The sequence below is a fragment of the Budorcas taxicolor genome, chromosome 15, assembly GCF_023091745.1.
Source record: "Budorcas taxicolor isolate Tak-1 chromosome 15, Takin1.1, whole genome shotgun sequence".
NCBI classification, from domain to species: Eukaryota; Metazoa; Chordata; class Mammalia; order Artiodactyla; family Bovidae; genus Budorcas; species Budorcas taxicolor.
In genome coordinates, this window is record NC_068924.1 from 6,255,795 (window position 1) to 6,283,027 (window position 27,233).

The 27,233-nt window shown below is 36.3% G+C and overlaps 1 protein-coding gene across 1 annotated transcript in view; it reads right to left on the reverse strand.

Annotated features, from left to right (window-relative positions):
- Positions 1 to 3,774: 3,774 nt before the first annotated feature.
- The window catches only part of CEP126 (centrosomal protein 126), a 112,355-nt gene continuing 88,896 nt past the window's right edge, over positions 3,775 to 27,233 (reverse strand). The window contains exons 7-11 of the mRNA XM_052653297.1: positions 21,543 to 21,655; positions 18,331 to 18,406; positions 16,433 to 16,642; positions 9,669 to 9,733; positions 3,775 to 3,837 (exon numbers count right to left, since the gene is read on the reverse strand). Of these exons, the coding sequence (XP_052509257.1) occupies positions 3,775 to 3,837; positions 9,669 to 9,733; positions 16,433 to 16,642; positions 18,331 to 18,406; positions 21,543 to 21,655 (527 nt within the window). The remainder of the gene's footprint in view (positions 3,838 to 9,668; positions 9,734 to 16,432; positions 16,643 to 18,330; positions 18,407 to 21,542; positions 21,656 to 27,233) is intronic.

The window sequence follows — 27,233 nt, forward strand, 5'->3', positions numbered from 1 at the left end:
ACCATAGCTTTGACTAGATGGACATTTGTTGGCAAAGTAATGTCTCTGCTTTTTAATATGCTGTCTAGGTTGGTCATAGCTGTTCTTCCAAGGAGAAAGCATCTTTTAATTTCACGGCTGTAGTCACCATCTGAAGTGATTTTGGAGCCCCCAAAATATAAAGTCTGTCACTGTTTCCATTGTTTCCCCATCTATTTGCCATGAAGTGATGGGACTGGATGCCATGATCTTAGTTTTCTGAATGCTGAATTTTTTTAAATATTTATTTATTATTATTATTATTATTTTTTACTTTACAATATTGTATTGGTTTTGCCACACATCAACATGAATCTGCCACGGGTGTACATGTGTTCCCAATCCCGAACCCCCCTCCTCCCCCCCTCAAACCATCCCTCTGGGTCATCCCAGTGCACCAGCCCCAAGCATCCTGCACCCTGCATCAAACCTAGACTGGTGATTCGTTTCTTATATGATATTATACATGTTTCAATGCCATTCTCCCAAATCATCCCACTCTCACCCTCTCCCACAGAGTCCAAAAGACTGTTCTATACATCTGTGTTTCTTTTGCTGTCTCACATACAGGGTTATCATTACCATCTTTCTAAATTCTATATATATGCGTTAGTATACTGTATTGGTGTTTTTCTTTCGGGCTTACTTCACTCTGTATAATAGGTTCCAGTTTCATCCACCTTATTAGAACTGATTCAAATGTATTCTTTTTAATGGCTGAGTAACATTCCACTGTGTATATGTACCACAGCTTTCTTATCCATTCATCTGCTGATGGACATCTAGGTTGCTTCCATGTCCTGGCTATTATAAACAGTGCTGCAATGAACATTGGGGTACACATGTCTCTTTCAATTCTGGTTTCCTCGGTGTGTATGCCCAGCAGTGGGATTGCTGGGTCATAAGGCAGCTCTATTTCCAGTTTTTAAAGGAATCTCCACACTGTTCTCCATAGTGGCTGTGCTAGTTTGCATTCCCACCAACAGTGTAAGAGGGTTCCCTTTTCTCCACATCCTCTCCAGCATTTATTGCTTGTAGACTTTTGGATCGCAGCCATTCTGACTGGTGTGAAATGGTACCTCATTGTGGTCTTGATTTGCATTTCTCTGATAATGAGTGATGTTGAGCATCTTTTCATGCGTTTGTTAGCCATCCATATGTCTTCTTTGGAGAAATGTCTATTTAGTTCTTTGGCCCATTTTTTGATTGGGTCGTTTATTTTTCTGGAATTGAGCTGCATAAGTTGCTTGTATATTTTGAGATTAGTTGTTTTAAGGCAACTTTTTAACTCCTCTCTTTCACTTTCATCAAGAAGCTCTTTAATTCTTCACTTTCTGCCATAAGGGTGGTGTCATCTGCATATATGAGATTATTAATATTTCTCCCAGCAATCTTGATTCCAGCTTGTGCTTCATCCAGCCCAGCATTTCTCATGATGTACTCTGCATATAAGTTAAATAAGCAGGGTGACAATATACAGCCTTGACGTACTCCTTTTCCTATTTGGAACCAGTCAGTTGTTCCATATCCAGTTCTAACTGTTGCTTCTTGACCTGGATGCAAATTTCTGAACAGGTGGGTCAGGTGGTCTGGTATTCCCATCTCTTGAAGAATTTTCCACAGTTTGTTGTGATCCACACAGTCAAGGCTTTGGCAAAGTCAAGAAAGCAGAAGTAGATGTTTTTCTGGAACTCTCTTGCTTTCTCGATGACCCAACAGATGTTGGCAATCTGATCTCTGGTTCCTCTGCCTTTTCTAAATCCAGCTTGAACATCTGGAAGTTCACAGTTCACGTACTGTTGAAGCCTGGCTTGGAGAATTTTGAGCATTACTTTGCCAGTGTGTGAGATGAGTGCAATTGTGTGGTAGTTGAACATCTTTGACATTGCCCTTTTTGGGATTGGAATGAAAACTGACCTTTTCCATCCTGAGGCCACTGTACCTCACTCACATATGTACCCAAATGTCAGTTTCTCAGAGCCCTTCTCTGAGCACTTTACCTCTCTGTATAAAATAACACTCCCATCATTCTCTGTCCCTTACCATGCTCTGCTTTCCATTCAGTGTTATCTGATATTATAGGATGTTATAACTATCTAATATTATAGTCTTATGTTTTAAAATCTGTAATTCTCACTAAAATTTAAATTCCATAGTGGCAGACAGTTAAGTTTTGTTTTTTATTGTATCCCTAGCACACAAAGCAGTACCTAGCACACAGTAGGGGCTCAGCAAATTGAACAATTGAATATTTTTTCCTTTGTTATTTTGATCTGCCAGTATGTACCTTATTTTAATTTCAAAGGGCACAAATTAAGGACAATTTCTATCTTCTAGAATTCTCTTGATCTAGAAGAACAGACATTTATGCACACAAATAATTATAATGTAGGGTACAAATTTATATGTAGTGGAGATTTATAGGTAGTGGAGATGATTACTAAAAAAAAATTGGGAGGAAATTTAACCTAAACAGAATTTAAAAGAATGAATTAAAGTTTATCAGCAGATGTAAGTAGAGTGAAAGGGAAGGTATTCCAAGATAGTACCAAGGGTATATGTACAGGCAGAGATGCATGAAATACCAGGTTGTATTTGGGGGTCTGTAAAGAGTTCAGTATGCTGAAGTAAGTGGTGTGGTGAGAGAGTTGGTAAAGATGATGTAGGTAAACAGGGAGGACTCAGGATATGAAGAGCCTTACATGCCATGCTCAGGTGTGTAAATTTTCTCTAGCAGCCAGAGAGGAAGCTCTAAAGACATTTAAGTTGGGATTGATATGATTTTCATTCTGGTCACTTCACTCACACTTTAGAAATGCCACTCTAGAAGCCTTATTGGTGCCAGAGGTAAGAGATTCATCTTGAAATAGTCCAGATGAGAAGTGATGAGAGCATGAAGTAGAAATACTTGATAAAAGGATGTAGGCTGCTGATGCACTCAGTCGTGGCCGACTCTGATCCCATGGACTGTGGCCCGCCAGGTTCCTCTGTCCATGGAATTTTCCAGGCAAGAATCCTGGAGTGGGTAGCCATATCCTTCTTCAAAAGGATGTATGAGACTATCTTAATTTTATGAAAACAATTTTTTTTAATGATCATACAACTTTTGGTTTTGTTTCTATGCTTAAAGAAAATAGACATTCTCATTGGGAAAAGAACATACTGATCAGACAATTTAAGTAATCCAGTTGGGATTGCAGTTTACTTTTGATATTTATCATTTGCCTCATGAGCTCTACTAGCAAAGCCAATTCTTTAGAGACCAATCACCCCTTTAAAAAGCGATAACTTTAATTTCTGAACATGTAGAATTGAGAATAAGATCCTATAGTAACATCTCCAAAGTACAGAGATCCTTCAAAGTCCTAAACAAATAAAATTACTATTTATGAGAGGTATTATTAATCATAAACTTTTTACACCATTCTACAAAAATTTAGGATTTATTAGGAATTTCAGCAAAACAAGCTCCTGAACTAATTTGAATAATAAAATATCTTACTTTTCAAATACAATGAATTTATTTCCAGTAGCATTCTCATTAAAAACAGTACAGTATTTTCATTTATTAAAAATGTATTTATCAATTAAATACATAATAAAGTATTATAAGCATAAATGTAAATCAATCAATTTATCTCCATTGTTCATGTTATTTGATGGTATTTTATTTTAATAATTAACAAACACATAAATATATATTTATAGGAGATTCTCAAAAATAATGATCCCATTTAATAGCTACTGTTATACTCATCAGTATTTTCTCTGTGATCTGGATCCAACATCAGGAGATGGACTGGTCCTTGGCTGGCTGTTCTGTAACATAATTTCAGAATATATTCTTTTACTGTAGTATTCATATTCTTTAAGGTAAAATTTGTTAGGTGGATCTCCTTACACATTACAGATTTTAATAAGACTGTACTCGTAATTCAATTCCTCAAATGCTACATAAACATCAATCTCAACATGATGACTATCACTTTATATAAGGCATCATACTAATTATAATGGTTCATAATCTTTACTCTTTGCTATTGGTCAGATGTACTTAGAGGTGCTTTTTAAAAATCATAACCTGCTGTGTAAATGGTCAAAATTTAATAATTTTATTTTCTACAGGAATCACTTGGAGCCCATATAATAACCTAGGAATAGTTTAACAATGTTAGGCTAAAGAAGTTCTTGGGAAGGTGATTGTTAAAAATTCATTAAATTTGTTTTATTAAAAAAGCAGGTAAAATATTCCAAACTGAAAATTCTGCTTCTAAGATTCCTCATTTTTATATTGAAAAATCATGGGAGGGCCTGGAGGCTGCCCTGCAGTAACCCTTTATCCTATATTGTAATGCACAGACTTACTTCCTTACTTGAGGAAAGGAAAGTATTTTCTGCTTTCGAGTCCCAGCCTGACACAGGGTAAGAACTAAGTCTATATTTGTTTAGTGAATAAAAATAGACAAATATAATAATTTTTACAAAAAGAAAATATCAGACTTCTACGGTTGCCAAAAAGAAGAACTTCTAAATTTTGGGTAAAACAAGTCTGAGCTGGGTAAGCCTATCAGGGGGATGACACTGAAGTCAAGTCTTAAAGAATAGAGGAGAGAGGAATTTAGGAGCACTCCTGTGAAGCAGTGGGAGCAGCGTGGGCCCGGGATGCTGCAAGAAGTTCCAGGGAGACCTGCTTCTTACTCAAAGAGTATGTAAATTATGACCTGTGGAGCAACTGGAGATGAGAGTGAAAAGCTCTTGAGTGTAGTTCTCTGGAGTTTTAAAAAATTACTTTTCATTATCTATTTATTTATTTTTGGGTGCACTGGGTCTTTGTTGCTGCACTGGCTTTTTCTAGCTGTGGCAAACAGTGGCTGCTCTTTGCTGCATTGGGGTGACTTCTCTTGTTGCAGAACACAGGGTCTAGGTGAAGGGGCTTCAGCAGGTGCAGCCCGTGGGCTCTGCAGCTGTGGCTCATAGGCCCTAGAGCGCGGGCTCAGTAGCTGTGGTACACATGGGCTTAGCTGCTCTGTGGCATGTGGAATCTTCCTGGGCCGGGGATTGAACCCTGTCCCCTGCACTGGCAGACGGATTCTTATTCAAGGTACCATCAGGGAAGTCTTAATTTTATCTTTCAGGTGATGGGTAACTACTGAGATTGGGTTTTAAGAAAGAGAGTGTTATGTTCATATTTGCGCTTTAAAAAGATTACTCTGATGGCGATGGTGTGAAAGACGCAGTGGTGAGAGCAAAAAGGCAGGCTGTTGAAATGGTCTAGATGAGACATGATGAATTATTAAACTAAGATAATAGTAGAAATAGAGAGGAGTCAGCGGATTTGAGATGCACTTTATTATTGGGAGGATTTATTGACTAGGGGTTAAGGGAGAATGAGAAGCCTGGATAAGATATAAATTTCTCTCTGGGAAATTTGGTGGATAATGGTGTCATTGATTGAAATAAGGGTTATAAAAGGTAGAACAGATTTTGGGGGGAAGATGGGAAAGTGTAAACCCTGACTCATCACTGAGAACTCATCACCAGAACTCATCACAGTTCTGAGAGTTGAGAAAATCACTTAATGTCGCCAACTTAGAAGATTAAACTGAAGAATATATCTATGAGACCATTTGGTACAGTGCTTTTCAATGGTAGGAGCCTAGTAAGTGCGAGTTTCCTTTCTTCTAATTATATCTCAAAAATGTTCAGTTGCCACAAAGACTATTATTGATTAAATGTTAATACTCAGGGGCTTCCCAGGTGGTGCACTGGTAAAGAATCCACCTGCCAATGTAGGAGATACAGGTTCGATCCCTAGGTGGGGAAGATCCCCTGGAGAAGGAAATGGCAACCCACTCTAGTATTCTTGCCTGGAGAATTCCATGGACAGAGGAGCCTGGTGGGCTGCAGCCCATGGGTTTGGAGTTGGACACGACTGAGTGAGTACACAACAACATTAACACTCAGGGACTTCCCAGGTGGCCCGGTGGCTGGGAGCCCACAGGGCTGTGGGTGTGGTCGTGGTTGGGAAACCAAGACCTCAGCTGACAGGACAGCTGAGCCAGTGTGCTCTGGAGCCGGCGCTCTGCAACCAGAGGAGCCTGTGCACCCACAACTGGAGAAAGCCTGCGCAGCCAAAGCAAACAAACAGATAAACAACACTCAGTAGAGGCCTTTGGAAGAACGCTAGAAACAGTGGTACTCTTATGGAGCATAGAATCCTTAGAATATTAAAAAAAGTTTCAGGTTCACTGCGTTTTAATGAAGCCTGAAAAATATGGATAATTTATATATTCACAGACCATGTATAAAAAAGCCATATAATCTCCACCAATATTTTGCAAATTTCTATGAAGTGGACAGATAAGTGAAAAAAAGCCTCTAAGATCCAAAAAAGATTATTCACTTAGAAAGACAACTAACAAAGTGCATATGGAGTATATATGTATAAAACCAGATATACTGCAGTAATAAGTTCAGAGGAGGCTTAGAGTATCACAGACAACAGTACCATAGAGTATTGGTCGCAGGATGCTTCATGGGAGAAGTAACATTAAACTGCAGCTTAGAGGGTTGTGTCTGAAGAGTAGAGCAAAAACACAGTGCAGATAGGAATTGGGCAAGAACGTAAGTAAAGCATGAGAAAAACATGAAAGCAGAGCAGAGGACTGCAAACTTGATTCCCATTAAATACATTAAACATGTTTGGCTAGAATGGAAGATCGACATTGTACACTGTGGGATTAAAAACTGTTGTTAGAATAATTCCTATTTTTTAGAAGAGAAGTTACACTTTGCATGTAAATTTCATGTAAATACTTTTTGGAATGTCACTTTTTTTGGAGATAATTTAAGCTAGTAAGATGACCATGTGTGTTAGTTGCTCAGTCATGTCTGACTCTTTGTGATCCCATCAACTGTAGCCCACCAGGCTCCTCTGTCCATGGGATTCTCCAGGCAGGAATACTGGAGTGGGTTGCCATTTCCTTCTCTAGGGGATCTTCCTGACCCAGGGATCGAACCCAGGTCTCCCACATTGCAGGCGGATTCTTTACCGTCTGAGCCACCTGGGAAGCCGAGGTGGCAATAATGATAATAACAATAGTGCAACTTAACATGTATTTAGCACAGGCTATATAATAGGTTCTATTCTAAGTGCTTTACATGGGTGATTATCTCACATAATGCTAATCAGTACTCTGTGGGGGTGGATACTATTAAAGTGATTATGAGTATTCAATGAAGGAATACAGGAAAGAGTGGGTTGAATACTTTTCTTCTGAAAAATCTCAAAACAGCACTTGCTATAAGCAATAGCAGTTGACTGTGCTATGAAAGATACTGAGGTGGCTCTCCTGCTCAAAATTATTCCTCTAACCCAAGTATTAAAGTGCCTGAAATCCCACTATTAGAAATCCATTATTGTTCTTTCTAGATAATGGTTTCAAATGATTTAAATGGTTTTACACCTTTCAGAATGATTTTTTAAAATGATAAAGTATCTTTTAAAATTTATACTAAACACATTAGGAAGAAAAAATACATCAGTTTACTTCTATGCTTGAGATGAGAAACCCAGATCAACACTATCAAGCACTGGTATGGGGGGAACATCCCAAAGGGCAATTGAATGGGGTAAATATGCAAACAGCAACAACAATAAAGCCATATATGTGGGGTTGGGGGGTGGTGGATTAATATATAAAGTTCACTCAGGTTGCGAATTTTCCAGAGAGATATACAACTTCTGGGAATGAAACATCAGTTCTCCAATATTAAACCAATGACATTTGGGTTTTTAGTATTGGGGTACCTGATAGATATTATATATTGCTAGGTGGAGAAATTCAGTTTCTGAGTTAGCTACATAATACTTGTACATTGTAAAGCTATAATATAACATTATAATTTAAAAACAAAATTCTTGTTCATATGGATAGGAAAACACTGGAGATGAATGAAAAACAAAAAAACACTGATAAAAAGCTTATCTGCAATATCTCCAAAATAACAAATACTTTTGAACAGACATTTCTGCCATTTAAAGAGATAGAAATATTTTTTGGAAAAATCTCTATTGACTAGAAATAGGCTACACTACAGGTGTCCTGGAAAATACAATTTTAATGGTCTCTTGCACTTTCACTTTCACTTTCATGCACTGGAGAGGGAAATGGCAACCCACTCCAGTGTTCTTGCCTGGTGAATCCCAGGGACGGGGGAGCCTGGTGGGCTGCTGTCTATGGGGTCGCACAGAATCGGACACAACTGTGGCAACTTAGCAGCAGCAGCAGTACATACAGAAAGTGTAAGACTATGGTTATATACTGCCTTTTTAGAACTTTCATATTAAATAATTTTACACACATAAAATACAATGAAGACCCAAGAACAAATTTTGAAATCTTTTAAAAGACCAAAGTACATCGAAAGCCCATGCACTTTATTCCAAAGAGAAGAACTAAGGTTGGACATCTAAAAGTGTGGACATCTGTTTTCGGGACTATAGATAAAAAACAGTTAAACAAAAGATGCAAAGGCAAGATACAGGTAGAAATAAGCCCAAGTGATTAGAAGAAAAACAGGCTACAAAAACATAAACTGAGAACTCTGCATTCGTAATAACCTGAATAAAAAAATTAAAAAATAACCTGAATCTAATCATGAGAAAACAATCAGACAAATCCAGATTACAGGGTATTCAATATAATCAGTCTGGATGCTTCGCAAGTGTCAATGTAGATGAAAGATTAAAAAAGAGAAGAGACTTTTCTAGGTTAAAAGATACGACAACCAAATGAAACATTATAATCCTGGGTTAGATCCTGGATCAGAGAAATAAAATAGCCACAGAAAGTTCTTTTTTAGACAACTGAAGAACTTTGAATGTGGAATGTGTATCAAATAATATGGGATATTAAATTTCTTGGGTGTGATGATTTTGATGATGTAGGTGAATTTCTGTATGCTGGGGTATTACAGGGGAAGTATCACCATGTCTACACTTTAAAGCAGTTCATGAAAGTATATTTTTGTGTGTGTGTAACTATGCATCCTCTGTCCCATCTACCCTGTTCTATCTGAGCCCACCTATTCTACTCTCCTCTTTCATCTGCCCATCCATCCATACAGCAGATAAACCAAGGATAGCAAAATGTCAACAGCTGGTGGATCTAAATGAAGAGTAAAATAAAATAAAATAAAAACAGCAGACAGACGGGCAAACAAAAATAAAATGTTCAAATCTCCAGGCAGAATATGGCAAATGAAACCGTATTGATGGAGGAGGGGAATGGAGTAATTTTGATGTCATAATTCTGTGAATTTATACCATTTTCCCTGAAAAAGGAAGGTTGCTGACTGATGTTACTGTTAAAATAAGGAAGAGTAACGTGTTTGGAGAGAAAGTTAATGGTTACCATCCGTCAATTGATGAAATGCTCTCAATGTAAAAATCTTTATATTATGATTTTTTAATTGAGAGGATATTTCCTTGATTCTAATAAAACATCTTATAATTAAAAAGTTGATTGGGGAGAAAAGCTTCCTAAAAGTCAATCTCAAGAAAAATTATTATCAATAAAGGATTCTTGCATATAAAAACATGATGTTTCCTAAAACAAGAAAACAAAAAATACTCTGAAAATACTTACCAGAAGTGGTATTATTTGTAAAGTACTTTTGATGGATGGATTTTTGCAAATGGTTTCTTGTATATCTGAAATAATTATACCATGATATATAAATAATTTAGTTATATATATTGAAAGGACTGGCTAAAGAATCAAATATCAAATTCTGATGTGTCAAAATATTCAAAACTGAATAAGAAACTTTTTTCCATATTGTCCTCAGAAACAGTCAAGAGTTAATTTGATTAAAAACAATTATTTATGTTTTAGGAACATAAAAACAAAATTTATGTTCCTAAAAAGACATTCCTAGTACTTTGACTGTTCCATACCAATCTTTATTCAAATGATTGTTTGAATCATTTGCATGGTTATTTTTTCATTAAAATTTTTCTATCTTCTTTTTTTTTAAATTTTCTATCTTCTTTTTAAACAAAAAACAAATTTCATTCTTGGAGGATCTCAGGAAAAAGGAGGAGATGTTTAGCTATTGAGGTGCAAAAAGTTTAGTAATTTGGTCAGCTCTTGCCTTTTCAATGTTTTTGCTTTTGTCCATATAATAGCAAGGATCTGGACAAAAGAAAAAAATTAAAACAGAATCTTTTATATGAAGTATTTAAGATGTGTGAAAATATCTAAAGGAAAAAAAAGAACCCTCCAAAAAAACTGACTTGAGGCTTTTATTCTTTATCTGCTTAATTTCTGGAGAAGGAAATGGCAACCCACTCCAGTATTCTTGCCTGGAAAATCCCATGGACAGAGGAGCCTGGTGAGCTATGGTCCATGGGGTAGCAAAGAGGTGGACGCTACTGAGCACAGCACAGCCGCATAATTTTACATCGTAACCCTACAGCTTTAGTTATGTACTGCTTTTGTAGATTCAGCACCCTGTCTTTTATTAATGTATTAAGTATTTAATTTTGAAATTAACACAAAGAGTATGTAAAGCATAGGTGCACGTTTCAGTTAGCAATAATTAAGCTAATGCCTTGTGTAACTACCTAGACTAAGACACTTGAACATTATCCTCACTCTGGAGAAGGCCTGGAATGCCTCCGCTGCTCTGGGGACTGCACTCTCTCCCCTTGCTCACAGAGGCAATGCACTAGGCTGGCTTCGCTTCTTTATAGGGCTAGTACATGTGTGCACAGCCCCCCAGTAACTGTCTAGTTTCGCATGTTTCTGAGCTTTACACGGAGAAGGCACTGGCCCCCCACTCCAGTCCTCTTGCCTGGAGAACCCCATGGACAGAGGAGCCTGGTGGGCTGCAGTCCATGAGGTCGCAAAGAGTCGGACACGACTGAGCGACTTCCCTTTCGCTTTTCACTTTCATGCACTGGAGGAGGAAATGGCACCCCACTCCAGTGTTCTTGCCTGGAGAATCCCAGGGACGGGGGAGCCTGGTGGGCTGCCGTCTATGGGGTCGCACAGAGTCAGACACGACTGAAGCGACTTAGCAGCAGCAGCAGCAGCAGCAGCAGCAGAGATTTACATAAAAAGTATTTCTGTGGTTTGTCTTATTTTGCTCAGAATTATATATTATTTGGATTCATCCATGATGACGTGTGTAGCTCTAGTTTTCCATGTGTGTAGCTGTTCATTTTCCTTGTTGAATAGTAATCCAGAACCTGAATATACCATATATATATGTGCATATACATATGTTTTAAAATTCTTGGCTTTTGTTGTTATGATGATCTTTATCCCCTGGAGAAGGGAATGGCAACCCACTCCAGTATTGTTGCCTAGAGAATCCCATGGACAGAGGAACTTAACGGGCTACACTCCACGGGGTTGAAAAGCGTCAGACATGACTAAGCAACTCACACACACACACTACACATACTTATACATGTTTCTTGATACACATGTGCAGTTTTCTCTAGATATGCACCTAGAAGTAAAATTGCTAGGTTATAGGGTATGTTCATGTTCAATTTATTACATGGGTAGCAAAATATTTTCTAAAAGATTGCCTCAGTTTACATTCCCATCAGCATTATCAGAGAGCTCTAATTGCTGTATGTCTTTGCCAACACTTAGCATTGCCACGCTTTTAAACTCATGTCTTTCTGATGAGTATATAACTGTATCTCATTGTTTTATTTTGCATTACTAATAATGTTGAATAATCTATTAGTGTTTATTGTCATTTGCATTTTCTTTGCTTTGAAGTTCCTGTTCATCTTCCCACACCTATTTTTCTACTAAATTGACTTTTCTTATTGATATATAGAAGTTCTTTATATATTTGAATGATGTATTAAATTTTGTTTTGTGGCCTGCCTTTTCATTCTTTTAATGTTCTGAAACGAAGAAAAGTTTATAACTTTAATACAGTCAAATTTATTATCTCTTTCCTCTATGGATTATGATCCTTGTGCTCTACTTAAGAAATCCTTCCTTGAAATCCTGAGATTACAAATATTTTCTATACTACCTCCTATAAGCTTTATATATATATATTTCACATGTAATCTTTAATCACCTTGTAACTGATTTTTACGTATATTATGTAGTAGGAGCTCAATTTAATTTCTTTCTATTTGGTGCCCAATTGTTGCAACATGAAATGACAAACAACTTGTCTCAAAATGACCCCAGAAGTTCTTTATAGCTACTTGGGACCCAAGAACGGGTTCTCATCCTATGGGCTTTACCTAAATCTAATCGGTAGCTCATTCCAGTGAAAAAGGCTGTAATTTCTCACACTGGGATCCCAATCAGATGTTTGTTAGACTAGTTTATATTGTTTCATGGCTCTTAGAGCCTCTGTCCTGGTGTTTTCCTTCAAACTTGTTGTTTTTTCTCTTGGTGTTTCAGTTTGGAAATTTTCTCTCACCTATCTTCAAATTCATAAATCTTTCCTCAGCTTTGTTGAATCTACTGACAAGTGCATAGAATACATTACTCATTTCTGTTAACAGTGTTCCTATTTCTCACATTTCCATTTGACCCTTTTGTATGGTTTCCATCTCTCTGCTGAAATTCTTATCTGTTCAGGCTTGTAATCTCCCATGTGGCCCACCTTTCCCTAACCTTTAACATATTAGTCATATTAGTCATAGTTATTTAAAATTATCTATTAACAGTTTCAACTTCTGGGCATTCTGTGTCTCACTGTGTTAATTGCTTTGTCCCTTGACTAAGATTTTTTTTCTTGCTTTTTAAGTTTTGACTGAATGCTGAATTTCTTGTTTGAGGTAAATATGTTTGTGCCAGAAAATGGGCATGTCTTTTCTGTTAGACAGTTGGTGTGTATGTATGTGTGTGTGTCATTAATCAACTCAGTTTGAGTTTTATTGTTGCTATGGTTACCTTCAGTACATCAATGGTTTCAAAATTCTCTAGTGTTGTTTTGTGCTTTTGCAGGTGTCAGAGGTTTTTCCCTTAAATTTCCCCCTCTACTTTCAGTTTTTGCCTCCCTGTGTGTCTTCACAGTACCACAAGACTCTATGCTCTTGCTTTTCTCCAGCTGATTTCCATTGCTTGTTTTTTGGTACTCGCTGGCCTTGTAGTGGGGGAGTAGTGGAGTTTTTCTGTTGTCCTGCTCCAGGCTTAGTCTTAGGCAGGTCCTCTATGTCTCCTCAGTCATTCTCCTCCTCCTTTCCAGGGCAGTCCACTTTGTCCACTATATCTTTGGAAGGTTTTGTGCAAGACAATTTTGTGCCCCTTCTCCAATAGCATGATATCTCTAACGATCTGGGTCTCTGCCTCCTTTCTGCCCCAAGAGTAGAAGCCTACTTCTCTTATCTTTATGCTACACCCAGTAAGTCTTCACTTGTGCCTTGAGGGCAATCAGCAAAGTTTGCTGCCTCTATCCCAATACCTGTGTGTGTGTGCTCAGTTGCTCAGTCGTGTCCAAATCTTTGCACCCCAATGGACTGTAGCCCACCAGGTTCCTCTGCCCATGGAATTTTTCAGGCAAGAATACTGGAGTGGGTACCATTTCCCACTCCAGGGGATCTTCCTGACCCTTCCTGACCCAGGTATCAAACGCACATCTCTTTTGTCTCCTGCTTTGGCAGGTGGATTCTTTACCCCTAGTGCCATCTGGGAAGCCTAGACCTTCATTCTGCAGAAAAAAAGGTTCTGCATGGAGCTGGATACCTTTCCTACAGTGATGGCTGCTCCCTTTCTCCAAGACTGCATCACTGAGAAAGGATTCCTCTAGTCTCCTGTTCTGCTCTTTTTCTTATGAACACATAGTATAAGTTTATAAAGAAGAATCTGTGAGCTGTGTGAACTCCTCTTGTGTCTGTGGCTCCCAGGGGTTTTATATTCCAGTAATAGCCCACATTTATCTGTTAGCAATTTAAACATAATTTCTAACATCAGCTTGTATGGAATCTGGCATTTCACCATATTCTGCCACAGGGGAGCCAATGCTCATGTTGTCTCTCCTCGGAAGTTCCTGTCTTTCCTTGGATGTCAGGCTACTTTGTTGTGATGGGATCTCAGCTGTCTAATGGGTTCAAGAAAACCCATGTTTTTGTTGTTTATCTGTTTTTTCTCATTCTTAGTGTGTGATTGATTGATATATTCCAGTTTTCTACATTTTATGCAAAAGTGGAATATATACATGCACACAGTAAATACATATATATTTATATATATATTACATATAAAAAATATTCAGTAGTTCTTAACCATAGGTAATTTTCTTTTTGCCATTCAGAGAACATCTGGCTATGTCTGAAGACACTTATCATGATGGGGACATTCTATGATTTTCAAAGCCAGAGATACTGCTAAGCATGGTACAAGGCATGAACAGCCCCCCACAACAAATGATTATCGACCAAAAATGTCTGTAGTGACAAGGTTGAGAGACCTTGATAAATACATACATACAGAAAATATTTTTATTATTGTTCACATCTAAATAGCTTGTAATTTTGATTATGGTTAATTTTCCAGAACATTGGTTTGTTTAGAAATGTTTTTCTTAATGGTTATTTTTTGTTACTCATGTTTAGTTAAATTGCATGTGGTCAGAGGATGTGCATTACTCCAATCCTTTGAAGTGTGTCAGTGTGTTTTATAGTATAATATTGGTTCATTTTAATAAATGTTCTATGTGTGCCTACAAAGAATGTGTCCCTTTGATGAAGAATGTTAATCATGTTTGATTCTTACATATAAATTTTTTCAGTCTATTTGTTCTATCAATTACTGATTGTAATTAATTATAATTAATATTGAAATATCCCCTAGCCATGGCTAAAACATACTTTATACATTTTGAGGCTATGTTTTTAAATGTTTATACAATGAAAATATTTTATAGATTTTTCCTGTATTAAAACTTTGATCATCATGAAGTCATCTTTTTTTATATCCAGTAATGTTTTCTGCTTTATAGTCAATTTCATCTGATAATAATTCATCTAAACTAGTTTTCCTCTGTGACCTTAGTAATTAGCACAGACATACTTTTTTCATCAACATTTAAGGTTAATTTCTGTCTCTCATGGACAGAGGAGCCTGGCAGGCTGCAGTCCATAGGATTGCTAAGAGTAGGACATGACTGAAGTGACTTAGCAAGCATGCACAAAGTTAATCTCTATCTTTATTCAATTCGATAACCATACAAGAATTCTAGTACACTTTAACACCATTTATGTTCTCCAATTTATGTAATATTTTTGATAGGTATTTAAATTCTGTTTTCTCTTTGAATCACATACTACTTTTTAATTACATTTATTATTTTTTTAATACAATGTTTGCTCAAATTTACCCTCTCAGACTGTCCATCTGAGATCACTTTTGGTTTGCTAAAGTACATTCTTTAGAATTTCCTTTAGTAAGAGACTGCTGTTGACAAAAACCTCTTAAAGAGTTACATTCTATACAGACATACAGAGGGGTGAACAAAGCTTGCATGTCTTCTCCCCTCATCTGTTTATTTTTGAAACTTGTTAGGCAAGCTTTTTTTTTTTAACCTCTCTCTTTGTCTCTCTGGGAGTCTGAGACTGCATAGGATGTAGCTCCTCGGTAGGCCCAACTTTAGGATGGGAGGGTCTTCCATAGACTACTCATATTAAGTAGGCCATGGATTTTGTCTTCTGTTCCCATTTTTCCGTGAGGCCATGAAAAGCAAAGCTCAATTTCACTCTGTGGGTTAAATGTTCTCAAGACAAAAGCTAGCAGCAGTACTCTCCTTATCACTTTAGGTTCTTATTTATATTAGTTCCTGGTCCTATGAACTTCTATATTCTTACCATCTTATTGCTATATTTAAGATTTTAAAGTACATAATCCTGAATTTATGGTTGTTTTTGATGGATGGTAAATACAGAAGATGAGATGATTGGATGGGATCACTGACTCAATGGACATGAGTTTGAGCAAACTCAGGAAGACAGTGAAGGATGGGGAGGTCTGGCATGCTGCAGTTCATGGGCTGACAAAGAGTTGGACACAACTTACTGACTGAATGACAATAACAATCCTGAATTTATGGTTGTTTTGGATGGATGGTAAGTACAGATAACTAGCTTGTCACATTGCTGAAGTGGAAGTATATTCACACATTGCCAAAAGACAATTAAGCCTGCCAGTGAAACTGGTATCATTGTAAATGATATGAATACAGTATATTTGAAATAGTATATACATTCAGATAAATTTTAAATTGTTATCTACTTGGTTCAAATAGGTGATAATCTGGATACCTTTTGCATTTTCATTTTCAATTTTTAAATTAAATTTTAAATAAAAATTGTCTAAGAATAAAATACAAAATTTCCTGTATGCAAAAAGTGCTCTTCCATACTTACAGTATAATCTTTCATTGAGATGATTAAGGGACTGCAGGATCTTTTGTTCTTCAGCTGATAGTGCACAGATGTTAAATTGCTGCATTTTATTTAAATCCAGATTTGTTTGCTGTAGCTGCTTGCTATTCATGACAGTTAGAATCTCATCCTCCGGCACTGAAGCTTTCACTAGATTTTCAGCCATCAAAAATTCAGAAGTACTGCCTGAAACTACAGAAATTTTATATTAACTATTCTTTGATCCCTTTTTGTCTTTGGGATCTCTCCTTATACATAACTGACATGCCTGTATGTATTAATTTCACAAACAGAAACCCAGTAAGTCTTTTGTTACTTTGCATTTTATTTATCAAGGTCTTCTATATCTAGCATTTTCCCATCCCTAATTAAAAAACAGATACTCAAAATGATGGCAGTGAGGTAATAAAAGTTCATAGAGTGTTTAACTAAGGAAACAATACATTATGTATATGTAGATTATTTCTGTGTTGTTTTTATTATTTATTGGTAGAATAAAGAGATGAAGTAGATTGTCTTATAATAGCAATTATGATGATAAGAGAAAAGGAACTTACAGAAATTGTAGAAAATTAGATGATCAGCTGGACAGAACTGAAAGCTTAGAAACTGACCAAATAAAAGACCATATGACTAAAGAAGGATCAAATACTTCAAAGAAGATGAGTCTAATAACTTAGCTTGTTGCTTATAAAATAAGCACTTTGGAGTTTCACTTCACATCATCTATTTAAACAAATTTCAAAGGAATTAAAGAGTTAAGTTTAATGAATCAAATCATTAAAGTAATCTAAACGGAAAAGAAACATTTCTAACTTTCTTCATTGGAAAGTGTCTTTGATAATGCACAAATCACTACGACAAAACCAAAAACAAATTTTTAAAGGTTGGTCTTCCCTAATAGATTTTAAATTCTGAAGGCCAAGACTTTTATATGTTTGGTTAATTATTATGTATCCAAAATATTCAGTTGCAGGCAGGAAATTAGCTCTCAATAATTATTTATTAAATGAAAAAATGTAAAGTAAGACTTCTATATGTGAAAATAAAACGTAAGTGGAATAAAATGCACATAATAAAGTAGTAAAAACATTTGTAACTAGCATAAGGATCAGAATCCTTGATATTTAAAGAGTTTGCAGAAATGAGTGAGAAAATACTAAAACTCCAATATTTACAGGAAAAAAGAATACGAAGAAATAATTCACTAAAATAAATATGCATACAGAAACAATTAAGCTTATTATTAGTAAAAAGGTACTCAAATAAAAACTAATAACACACCATTTCTCTGTCATATATGCAAATAATAGATGTGATATTTACCTCAAGTTCACATACACCCTAGAAGAATTTTGAATAATACTTTTCATGAAAATGCTACAGGAATATATAAAAAAAGCCACAACAAAATTTATTTCCTTTGACCTAGTACCCACTCCAGTGTTCTTGCCTGGAGAATCCCAGGGACAGCGGAGCCTGGTGGGCTGCCGTCTATGGGGTCGCACAGAGTCGGACACAACTGAAGAGACTTAGCAGCATTAGCAGCAGCAGTACTCATTTAATACACAGAGTTTCATTCAATAAATATTAGTTGGGTGCCAATTAAGCCAGGTACTCTAATTTTAATTCTGGGTATATAAATATGGAAATCACCAAATAGGAAAAAATCGGATGTAGAAAGATGTTCAATATATTATTATTTAGAACAAATAACAACTGGCAACACTCTAAATGTGCAGGTTAAGATGAATTCAGGTCCTAATTGGTGGTGTAACAGTCATGTGATATGTAAGAACTTTGGAAAATATGCATAAGAACAACAAAAAAGAAATCATTGGGAACAAAGCTAAGAGGAAAATGTTTAAACTAAAACATACCTTCTTCAATATTAGAAGTACCCCTTGTAGTTTGTTTTGGCTCACTTGAACTTAGCTGGATATTTTGTCCAAAATTCTATAAAAATAGAGTATTAAATCAGAATATAATTCCATATTTAAAATTAGTGATATATATTGGCTTAAAAATTTTATTTGCTGTTTTTATTTTCAATTATCACTATTCATATAATACATATTTCCTTTTTTTGGGGAGCAGAAATTAAGAATTACTGGAATAAGCCCTTTCTAACTAAATGGCTTACCTGATAGCTCAGTAGGTAAAGAATCCGCCTGCAGTGCAGGACACCCCTGTTTGATTCCTGGGTCAGGAAGACTTCCTGGTAAAGGGATACACTACCCACACCAGTATTCTTGGGCTTCCCTTGAGACTCAGCTGGTAAAGAATCCACCTGCAATGCGGGATACCTAGGTTCAATCCCTGGGTTGGGAAGATGCCCCGGAGAAGGGAAAGGCTACCCACTCTAGTATTCTCGCCTGGAGAATTCCATGAACCGTATAGTCCATGGGGTCCCGAAGAGTCGGACACAACTGAGTAACTTCCACTTTCATGGTAACTAAAGATTAGAAAAACGTTTTATGTCAATTTTGGTACGTTTTCAGATTGCAATATCATCTCAGACATTTGTAAGAGGGAGGTAAGTTGGTTGTTAATCAAAAGTATTAACTAAAGGAAAGGTAAAAAATTACCCTAAGGCTAGTTTATCATTGTAAGGGTAGGTGACAATTACTAACCAGAAGTCTCTGATTGTGGCTTTATGCCAAAGATAAGCAAGCATCTTAGATGACAATACCTAAAAAAGAAACAGCTGCCTCAATGCTGTGCAGAACTGGGAAATAAGAAATATCAGAGCTCTGGCAACTAGCATTTCCATTCAACACTCTTAAGTGATACCAACTCTCTTTCCCTGGATATGGTCTACTTTGATTCTTTACTCTCGTTCTGTTCCACTTTAAGAAATGATTCTTAGATAAAGTTGCCTGGCTATTACTATACCTAGCCTTTGTTCAGTCTAACTGTAAGAGTAACTGAGGCAGGTTTCTGCAAAAACCCTGCTTCAATAGCTCTCATAGCCTTGCCTGATCTCCATTATAGACTTGAGACAACCTGGACTGAGACCATGAAACAAAGTGGCAATTGTGCTTTTTAAAATCTTTCATTGTGTTGGAGAAGTCTCTTGAGGGTCCCTTGGACTGCAAGGAGATCCAACCAGTCCATCCTAAAGGAGATCAGTCCTGGGTGTTCATTGGAAGGACTGATGCTAAAGCTGAAACTCCAATATTTTGGCCACCTGATGTGAAGGGCTGACTCATCTGAAAAGACCCTGATGCTGGGAAAGATTGAGGGTAGGAGGAGAAGGGGACAACAGTGGATGAGATGGTTGGATGGCATCACCGACTCAATGGACATGAGTTTGAGTAAACTCCGGGAGTTGCTGATGGACAGGGAGGCCTGGCGTGCTGTGATTTATGGGGTCACAGAGAGTTGGACACGACTGAGTGACTGAACTGAACAGACCTCTTTTAGATTCTCTGCACACAGAAGTAGTGGTTGGGAAAAATCCAGTGTGATAAAATACATTTCCTAATAACAAGGTGATAAGAGCCAGTGCTATAGTAACTGAATTCTTGTTTACCCTCTTGAGTGAAAACAAAACCAAACTCAACCCCAAACCAAAAATCAAAACAAAACAATAGGGATGAAAAAAATTAAACTTCAAAACTTTGTTTTGAGTCAGGAGACACTGACCTGTTTTAAAGCTAACGAGACTTTTGTAGATGTGTAAGTGGAGTGAAAGACGTGTATGTGAAAGTGGAAGTGGAACTTCTGAGAAGAATAGAAACGGTCTCTAAAGGCAGCAGGATAGAATGCAAAGGAGCAACACACAGAAGAACAGAAAAAGACACAGGAAAACAGAGGGTGAATTTAGACAGGACAATAGTAATGTCATTTAAAATTCAGTTTGTTCATTTTTTTGTCATAATAACTATACATTACTTATAAATTTCATATAGATTGATAAAAAGAAAGAAAAAATAAAGATAAAAAATTTGTTCACTTTAGAGATTTTGAGATGTTTGATATGGAAGTTAAAAAGGAAGGACTTCTTAGGTATTATTCTATTTGTAATCAGGAAGTTATATTTATAATTAAGTACTATGTTTGTTATTAAACAGTAAAAATGTACTGGTAATGTGACAGGATTATTTACATAAATAAAAAAACTAATGATTTGTTTTGCTAAATCATGATTGATTGTTCTCCATACTAATAACTAGCCATATAAAATTAATAGTTCCTACAATATTCAAACAATAAGACATTCTACCTTTAACTTGAAATACAAATTTTTCATAAAACATTCTATTTTCAATTCTATTAAAAATCAGAGGTGGTATTTAATGCTATTCACTCATCCACCTAGGTTTTAAAAAATATTTTAAATACAATCTTTGGATCAAATTAGGCCTCTAGAAAATGTTATATTTAGGTCACATTTACTTAGCTCTCACAGAATCGCCTCTACTAACTTTTAAATCCACATTATTATGCTTCTGACCTTTACTGAAGGCCTCTATTTCTAACAGCACAGGAAACTTCTTGTTTATTTGTTGCTGACTGTTAATAGGAATATATCTATTATGAACTTCAAGGTCCTGTATGATCCTCAGTGATACAAACAAAGTCATTATCGATATCCCCTGAGAACAATGCAACACTCTATTTTCCTTCTTGGCATGTCTTCCAGGAAGTTCAGGTTCAAGGAGGACATTTAAACACACTGGAACTATATTAGTCTTTATGATAAGCACATTGCTTTATTTTCCACAGCTCTGGTTTACTTTTCTTTTTTTCCCTTTTTTAATGTATAGCTAAATATTAATATTGTTGTGAATAAATTCAGCTTTTCCCCAGAGCTGACTATAAATAATAACAAATAAAATAATGTGATTTCTTAAGCTTGCTTTAAAATATTCATTAGTAACTGATCATTTAGGCAGACTAGAATATAGCATTTACGTACAGAACAATAAGCTCCTAGCATAGAGAGTTCCAGTGCTTCACAATGGCTTTGGCTACATCATTTATGTTGTGGAACAGTTTGCAGGCAGAGCACAGACCTTTAAGAACACTCTGTTTTCCAAGCAACTTTTCACTACTGAATAGAGATGTCTACTAATGCTGTACTTACATTCATCTGCTCACTGTACTTCTGTCCTACAGATCCAGGGTTTTGTCTTTTTTGCTCTAAAAGACTTTTGTGCTTATTTTTGACACTTCGTTTTCTTCTTGTAACACTAGAATCTTAAACAAATACCACGACAAAGTCAAAATTTACATGAGTAGACAGTATATATCCACTGTAAACTTCCAAGTTACCTTCAAACATCACAGAAAACCCAAAGTTTCATTCATTCAGTTGGCAAGCTTTTATTGAACTTCTCTTACATGTACTATGCATGACACAGGTACCATAAAGATTTAAACAACATCTCTGCTTTTGAGGGGTCTATAGTTTAGAGCAGTGACCTCTAAAGTGTTGTGGCAGAACACCAGGAGGATATGCAAAACAAATCACTGTTGCACAGGAAGAACATGTTAAAATTTCATTTCCTATTATCTAAAAATTAGAAATTTAAAATTTACTGTGGTAAAACATGATTGATACTGGCACCCTTGTGAGTTTGCAAGGTAGATGCATATAGTATGCATACAAGGTATGCACATTGCTTACAGTAAACAGTTATCTTGGAGGAAGTGCACAGGTTCTAAGTGTGTGAGGTTGGCAGTGTTATCTTCATTAGTGTTCTTTTGTGTCCTTCAATGCACTGAATTTTATGTGTGCCCTGGATTTATGGATATTTCATAGTATATGAATGAATCTTTACAAAGTGGAAAAGAGGCTAAAATGACTTTTGTAGGGCTTTTATTGTATATGTAATGTTTTATTATTACTTTACTTATTATTTTTCCTATGACTAATTAAAAACATAGTCTTGCAAAATCATAAAGACAATACTAATAGCACAAGAACAGGCGAATAAGACAGAGCTGATACACATCTTATTCTCATTGCAAACTCTTTGCCACATAATAACAATTACAGTATAGTTATATTATAACAAAGGATCACAAATCTAAAAATTGTAAAAAATAACAATAAACCTCACTCTGTGTATTACGCCTTGAGATATCTAAGGATGGTATATAGAATGAAGTCATCATAATTGATAAGACATTTGAAACTAACCATTCAAAAAATTATTAATACCATATGAGAATTTTGCATGTTAATATGTAAAATTATTTTTATAAATATTTTAAAATGTATGATTTATAAGATACAAAATATAACAATTATTTTAAATGTTTGTATTTCATCCTGTCTCAGTTAAAATTTTTTTCTATTTCTGGCTAAGGTGCTTAATGTATATATTAGTAGAGTAATATGCGTGTATGGTATATATGTATGTGATATTTGCTCAACATTTTTGTTAGTGGTGGTACAATAAAAACTCTTGCAGTATTCCAGAAGAATGGATGTAAATTTAAATGGATTATTACAGTAAAGTGAATAAACTGTATGTGAAATTGTAACAGAATTAAGTGAAAACACAGAGCCTTTATGAGAATCAAGAAAGCTTTCATAGAGGTTATGTTTAAGCTTGGTCTTAAAGGAGTAGTAAGCCTCCAAGTATAAGGATCTTTGAATCAAAAGGAACATTATGTTCTAAAGTACAAAGTAACAAAGATACATAGTTAATAAGATTCTTGGACTGAAAGGCGGAAAATTCAATGAGTGTGTATAAGCACACAAATATCTTGGGAGTGTATAAGTGTGCTTCTGTCATACAGGTTTAGGTAGGAAAAAATATACAAATATTTTTAGCTGAAATTGTGTTACTGAAAGAACACAGATATTTATGCTACCATAGCTAATTATCTGTATATTTTCTCTATATAACATATATATATAATTATATACATGCTGCTATACATACACTATAAGTAAATATCTATATCTATATAACAACAAAGACATAAAAGCTTTCAAATTTCAAGAAAGCTGGCTAGTAACTGAACATCTGACTTTTTAGAGTAAGAAATACTAACATAATTTTAGCTAATGTGTTGAACATTTATAGTTGCCCAGGCCTTGTTCTATACTATAGGCACTATTATCATCACTATTTTTATAGATAAAAAAACTGAGGCACAGGCAAGGGTTAGTAACTTGCTCAAGGTCACAGAGCCAGTAAAGGACAAAGATGAGATTTAGCTCAAACAATCTCTAAAATCTAGATATCTAGCTCTTACTCTCTATGCTAGTAATTTTGATTTGACTGTGTCTCATAGAAAGATATCTTCCATTGTAACCTGTGATGCACATATAGCTTTGTGAACCATATTTACGCTTACAATATACAGTGCCCTCGGGTAGTTTCTATTCTAGAACATTCTACAATTATATTTCATTAAAAATTTCTGGTTACTACTCATTAACTGATTTATAACCTGCTGATGAGTCATGACCTATAGTTTAAAATACACTGTATTATATTTATTCTAATATGGGGATGCTAAATATGTTAAATGCTAGATATGTTACATGCTAATAGCTTATAGTGAGATAATTTGGGTACCAATAAAGTTTTAATACTGTTTGTTAAGCTTGGATTGTCTTCAAAATCTTGCAAAGTCCCCATTTTCCTATTTTTGAACAGCTCTAAAAATATCTTCAGCTGAAGAAGCAGAAGTTGAATGGTTCTATAAAGACCTCAAGACCTTTTAGAACTAACACCCCAAAAAGATGTCCTTTTCATTATAGGGGACTGGAATGCAAAAATAGGAAGTCAAGAAACACCTGGGGTAACAGGCAAATTTGGCCTTGGAATATGGAATGAAGCAGGACAAAGGCTAATAGAATTTTGCCAAGAGAACACACTGGTCATAGAAAACACCCTCTTCCAACAACACAAGAGAAGACTACACATGGACATCATCAGATGGTCAACACCAAAATCAGATTGATTATATTCTTTGCAGCCAAAGATGGAGAAGCTCTATAGAGTCAGCAAAAACAAGACCAGGAGCTGACTGTGGCTCAGATCATGAACTCCTTGTTGCCAAATTCAGACTTAAATTGAAGAAAGTAGGGAAAACCGCTAGACCATTCAGGTATGACCTAAATCAAATCCCTTATGATTATACAGTGGAAGTGAGAAATAGCTTTAAGGGTCTAGATCTGATAGACAGAGTGCCTGATGAACTATGGACAGAAGTTCGTGACATTGCACAGGAGACAGGGATCAAGACCATCCTCATGAAAAAGAAATGCAAGAAAGCAAAATGGCTGTCTGAGGAGGGCTTACAAATAGCTGTGAAAAGAAGAGAAGTGAAAAGCAAAGGAGAAAAGGAAAGATATAAGCATCTGAATGCAGAGTTCCAAAGAATAGCAAAGAGAGATAAGAAAGCCTTCCTCAGCGATCAATGCAAAGAAATAGAGGAAAACAATAAAATGGGAAAGACTAGAGATCTCTTCAAGAAAACTAGAGATACCAAGGGAACATTTCATGCAAAGATGGGCTCGATAAAGGACAGAAATGGTATGGACCTAACAGAAGCAGAAGATATTAAGAAGAGGTGGCAAGAATACATACACAGAAGAACTGTACAAAAAAGATCTTCATAATCACGATGGTGTGATCACTCACCTAGAGCCAGACATCCTGGAATGTGAAGTCAAGTGGGCCTTAGAAAGCATCACGAACAAAGCTAGTGGAGGTGATGGAATTCCAGTTGAGTTATTTCAAATCTTGAAAGATGATGCTGTGAAAGTGCTGCACTCAATATGCCAGCAAATTTGGAAAACTCAGCAGTGGCCACAGGACTGGAAAAGGTCAGTTTTCATTCCAATCCCAAAGAAAGGCAAGGCCAAAGAATGCTCAAACTACCACACAATTGCACTCGTCTCACACGCTAGTAAAGTAATGTTCAAAATTCTCCAAGCCAGGCTTCAGCAATACGTAAAACGTGAACTTCCAGATGTTCAAGCTGCTTTTAGAAAAGGCAGAGGAACCAGAGATCAAATTGCCAACATCTGCTAGATCATGGAAAAAGCAAGAGAGTTCCAGAAAACCATCTACTTCTGCTTTATGGACTATGCCAAAGCCGTTGACTGTGTGGATCACAATAAACTGTGGAAAATTCTGAAAGAGATGGGAATACCAGAACACCTGACCTGCCTCTTGAGAAACCTATATGCAGGTCAGGAAGCAACAGTTCGAACTGGACATGGAACAACAGACTGGTTCCAAATAGGAAAAGGAGTACATCAAGGCCATATTTTGTCAACCTGCTTATTTAACTTATATGTTGACTACATCTTGAGAAACGCTGGACTGGAAGAAACACAAACTGGAATCAAGATTGCCGGGAAATATCAGTAACCTCAGATATGCAGATGACACCACCCTTATGGCAGAAAGTGAAGAGGAACTAAAAAGCCTCTTAGTGAAAGTGAAGGTGGAGAGTGAAAAAGTGGCTTAAAGCTCAACATTCAGAAAACAGAGATCATGGCATCTGGTCCCATCACTTCATGGGAAATAGATGGGGAAACAGTGGAAAGAGTGTCAGACTTTATTTTCTGGGGCTCCAAAATCACTGCAGATGGTGACTGCAGCCATGAAATGAAAAGACACTTACTCCTTGGAAGGAAAGTTACGAGCAACCTAGATAGCATATTGAAAAGCAGAGACATTATTTTGTCAACAAAGGCCGTCAAGTCAAGGCTATGGTTTTTCCTGTGGTCATATATGGATGTGAAAGTTGGACTGTGAAGAAGGCTGAGCACCGATGAATTGATGCTTTTGAACTGTGGTGTTGGAGAAGACTCTTGAGAATCCCTTGGACTGCAAGGAGATCCAACCAGTCCATTCTGAAGGAGATCAGGCCTGGGATTTCTTTGGAAGGAATGATGCTAAAGCTGAAACTCCAGTACTTTGGCCACCTCATGCGAAGAGTTGACTCATTGGAAAAGACTCTGATACTGGGAGGGATTGTGGGCAGGAGGAGAAGGGGATGACAGAGGATGAGATGGCTGGATGGCATCACTGACTTGATGGACATGAGTTTGGGTGAACTCTGGGAGTTGGTGATGGACAGGGAGGCCCAGGGTGCTGTGATTCATGTGGTCGCAAAGAGTAGGGCATGACTGAGCAGCTGAACTGAACTGAACTGAAAAATATCTTAAATGAAAATTAACTTGGTTACATGACTGCTGTATCAATAATTTTTCTCTTCCTTCAGCCTGTTAATAAATCTTCTGGAGGCAAGATCTACCAATACTTTTGTACTTTCTTGATCTGTTCCATAATTATTTGCCTTTGATTGTTCTTTGTGTAGATGTTCAGTTTTGTGGATTATAGATTGATCCAGAAAACAGATGAAAATTTATGCTTAAAACTGTTCAAGTTTTGTTCCATTCACATACATGAACTTAAATATTATTATATTTACTAATTAATATAATAGCTGAGAATATAGGTATTTTTGCAAAAGTAACATAGTTTGTACTGGCATCTCTAGCCAAATTTCTTGTCTCATAAGAAAATTCAAAATATGATAGAATTACTACCAAAACTCAAAATAAAGCTACTAATCTTTAGGAAAGTATTACATATTTTAAAATTTATAGTGTTGTTAATTAAAACAAGGGGAAATTCTGGAGACATTCAGGAAATTATAAGTTTGGAAGAGATCTTAGATGTTAATTAGTTCAACCTCTTACTCGTAAATCTAAAGTACTCAGAGGTGGACAATCAACCTGTGCTTGAATGCTTAAGTGATGAGGAGCCACTTCCCCATGGGGTACCTTCCTCAA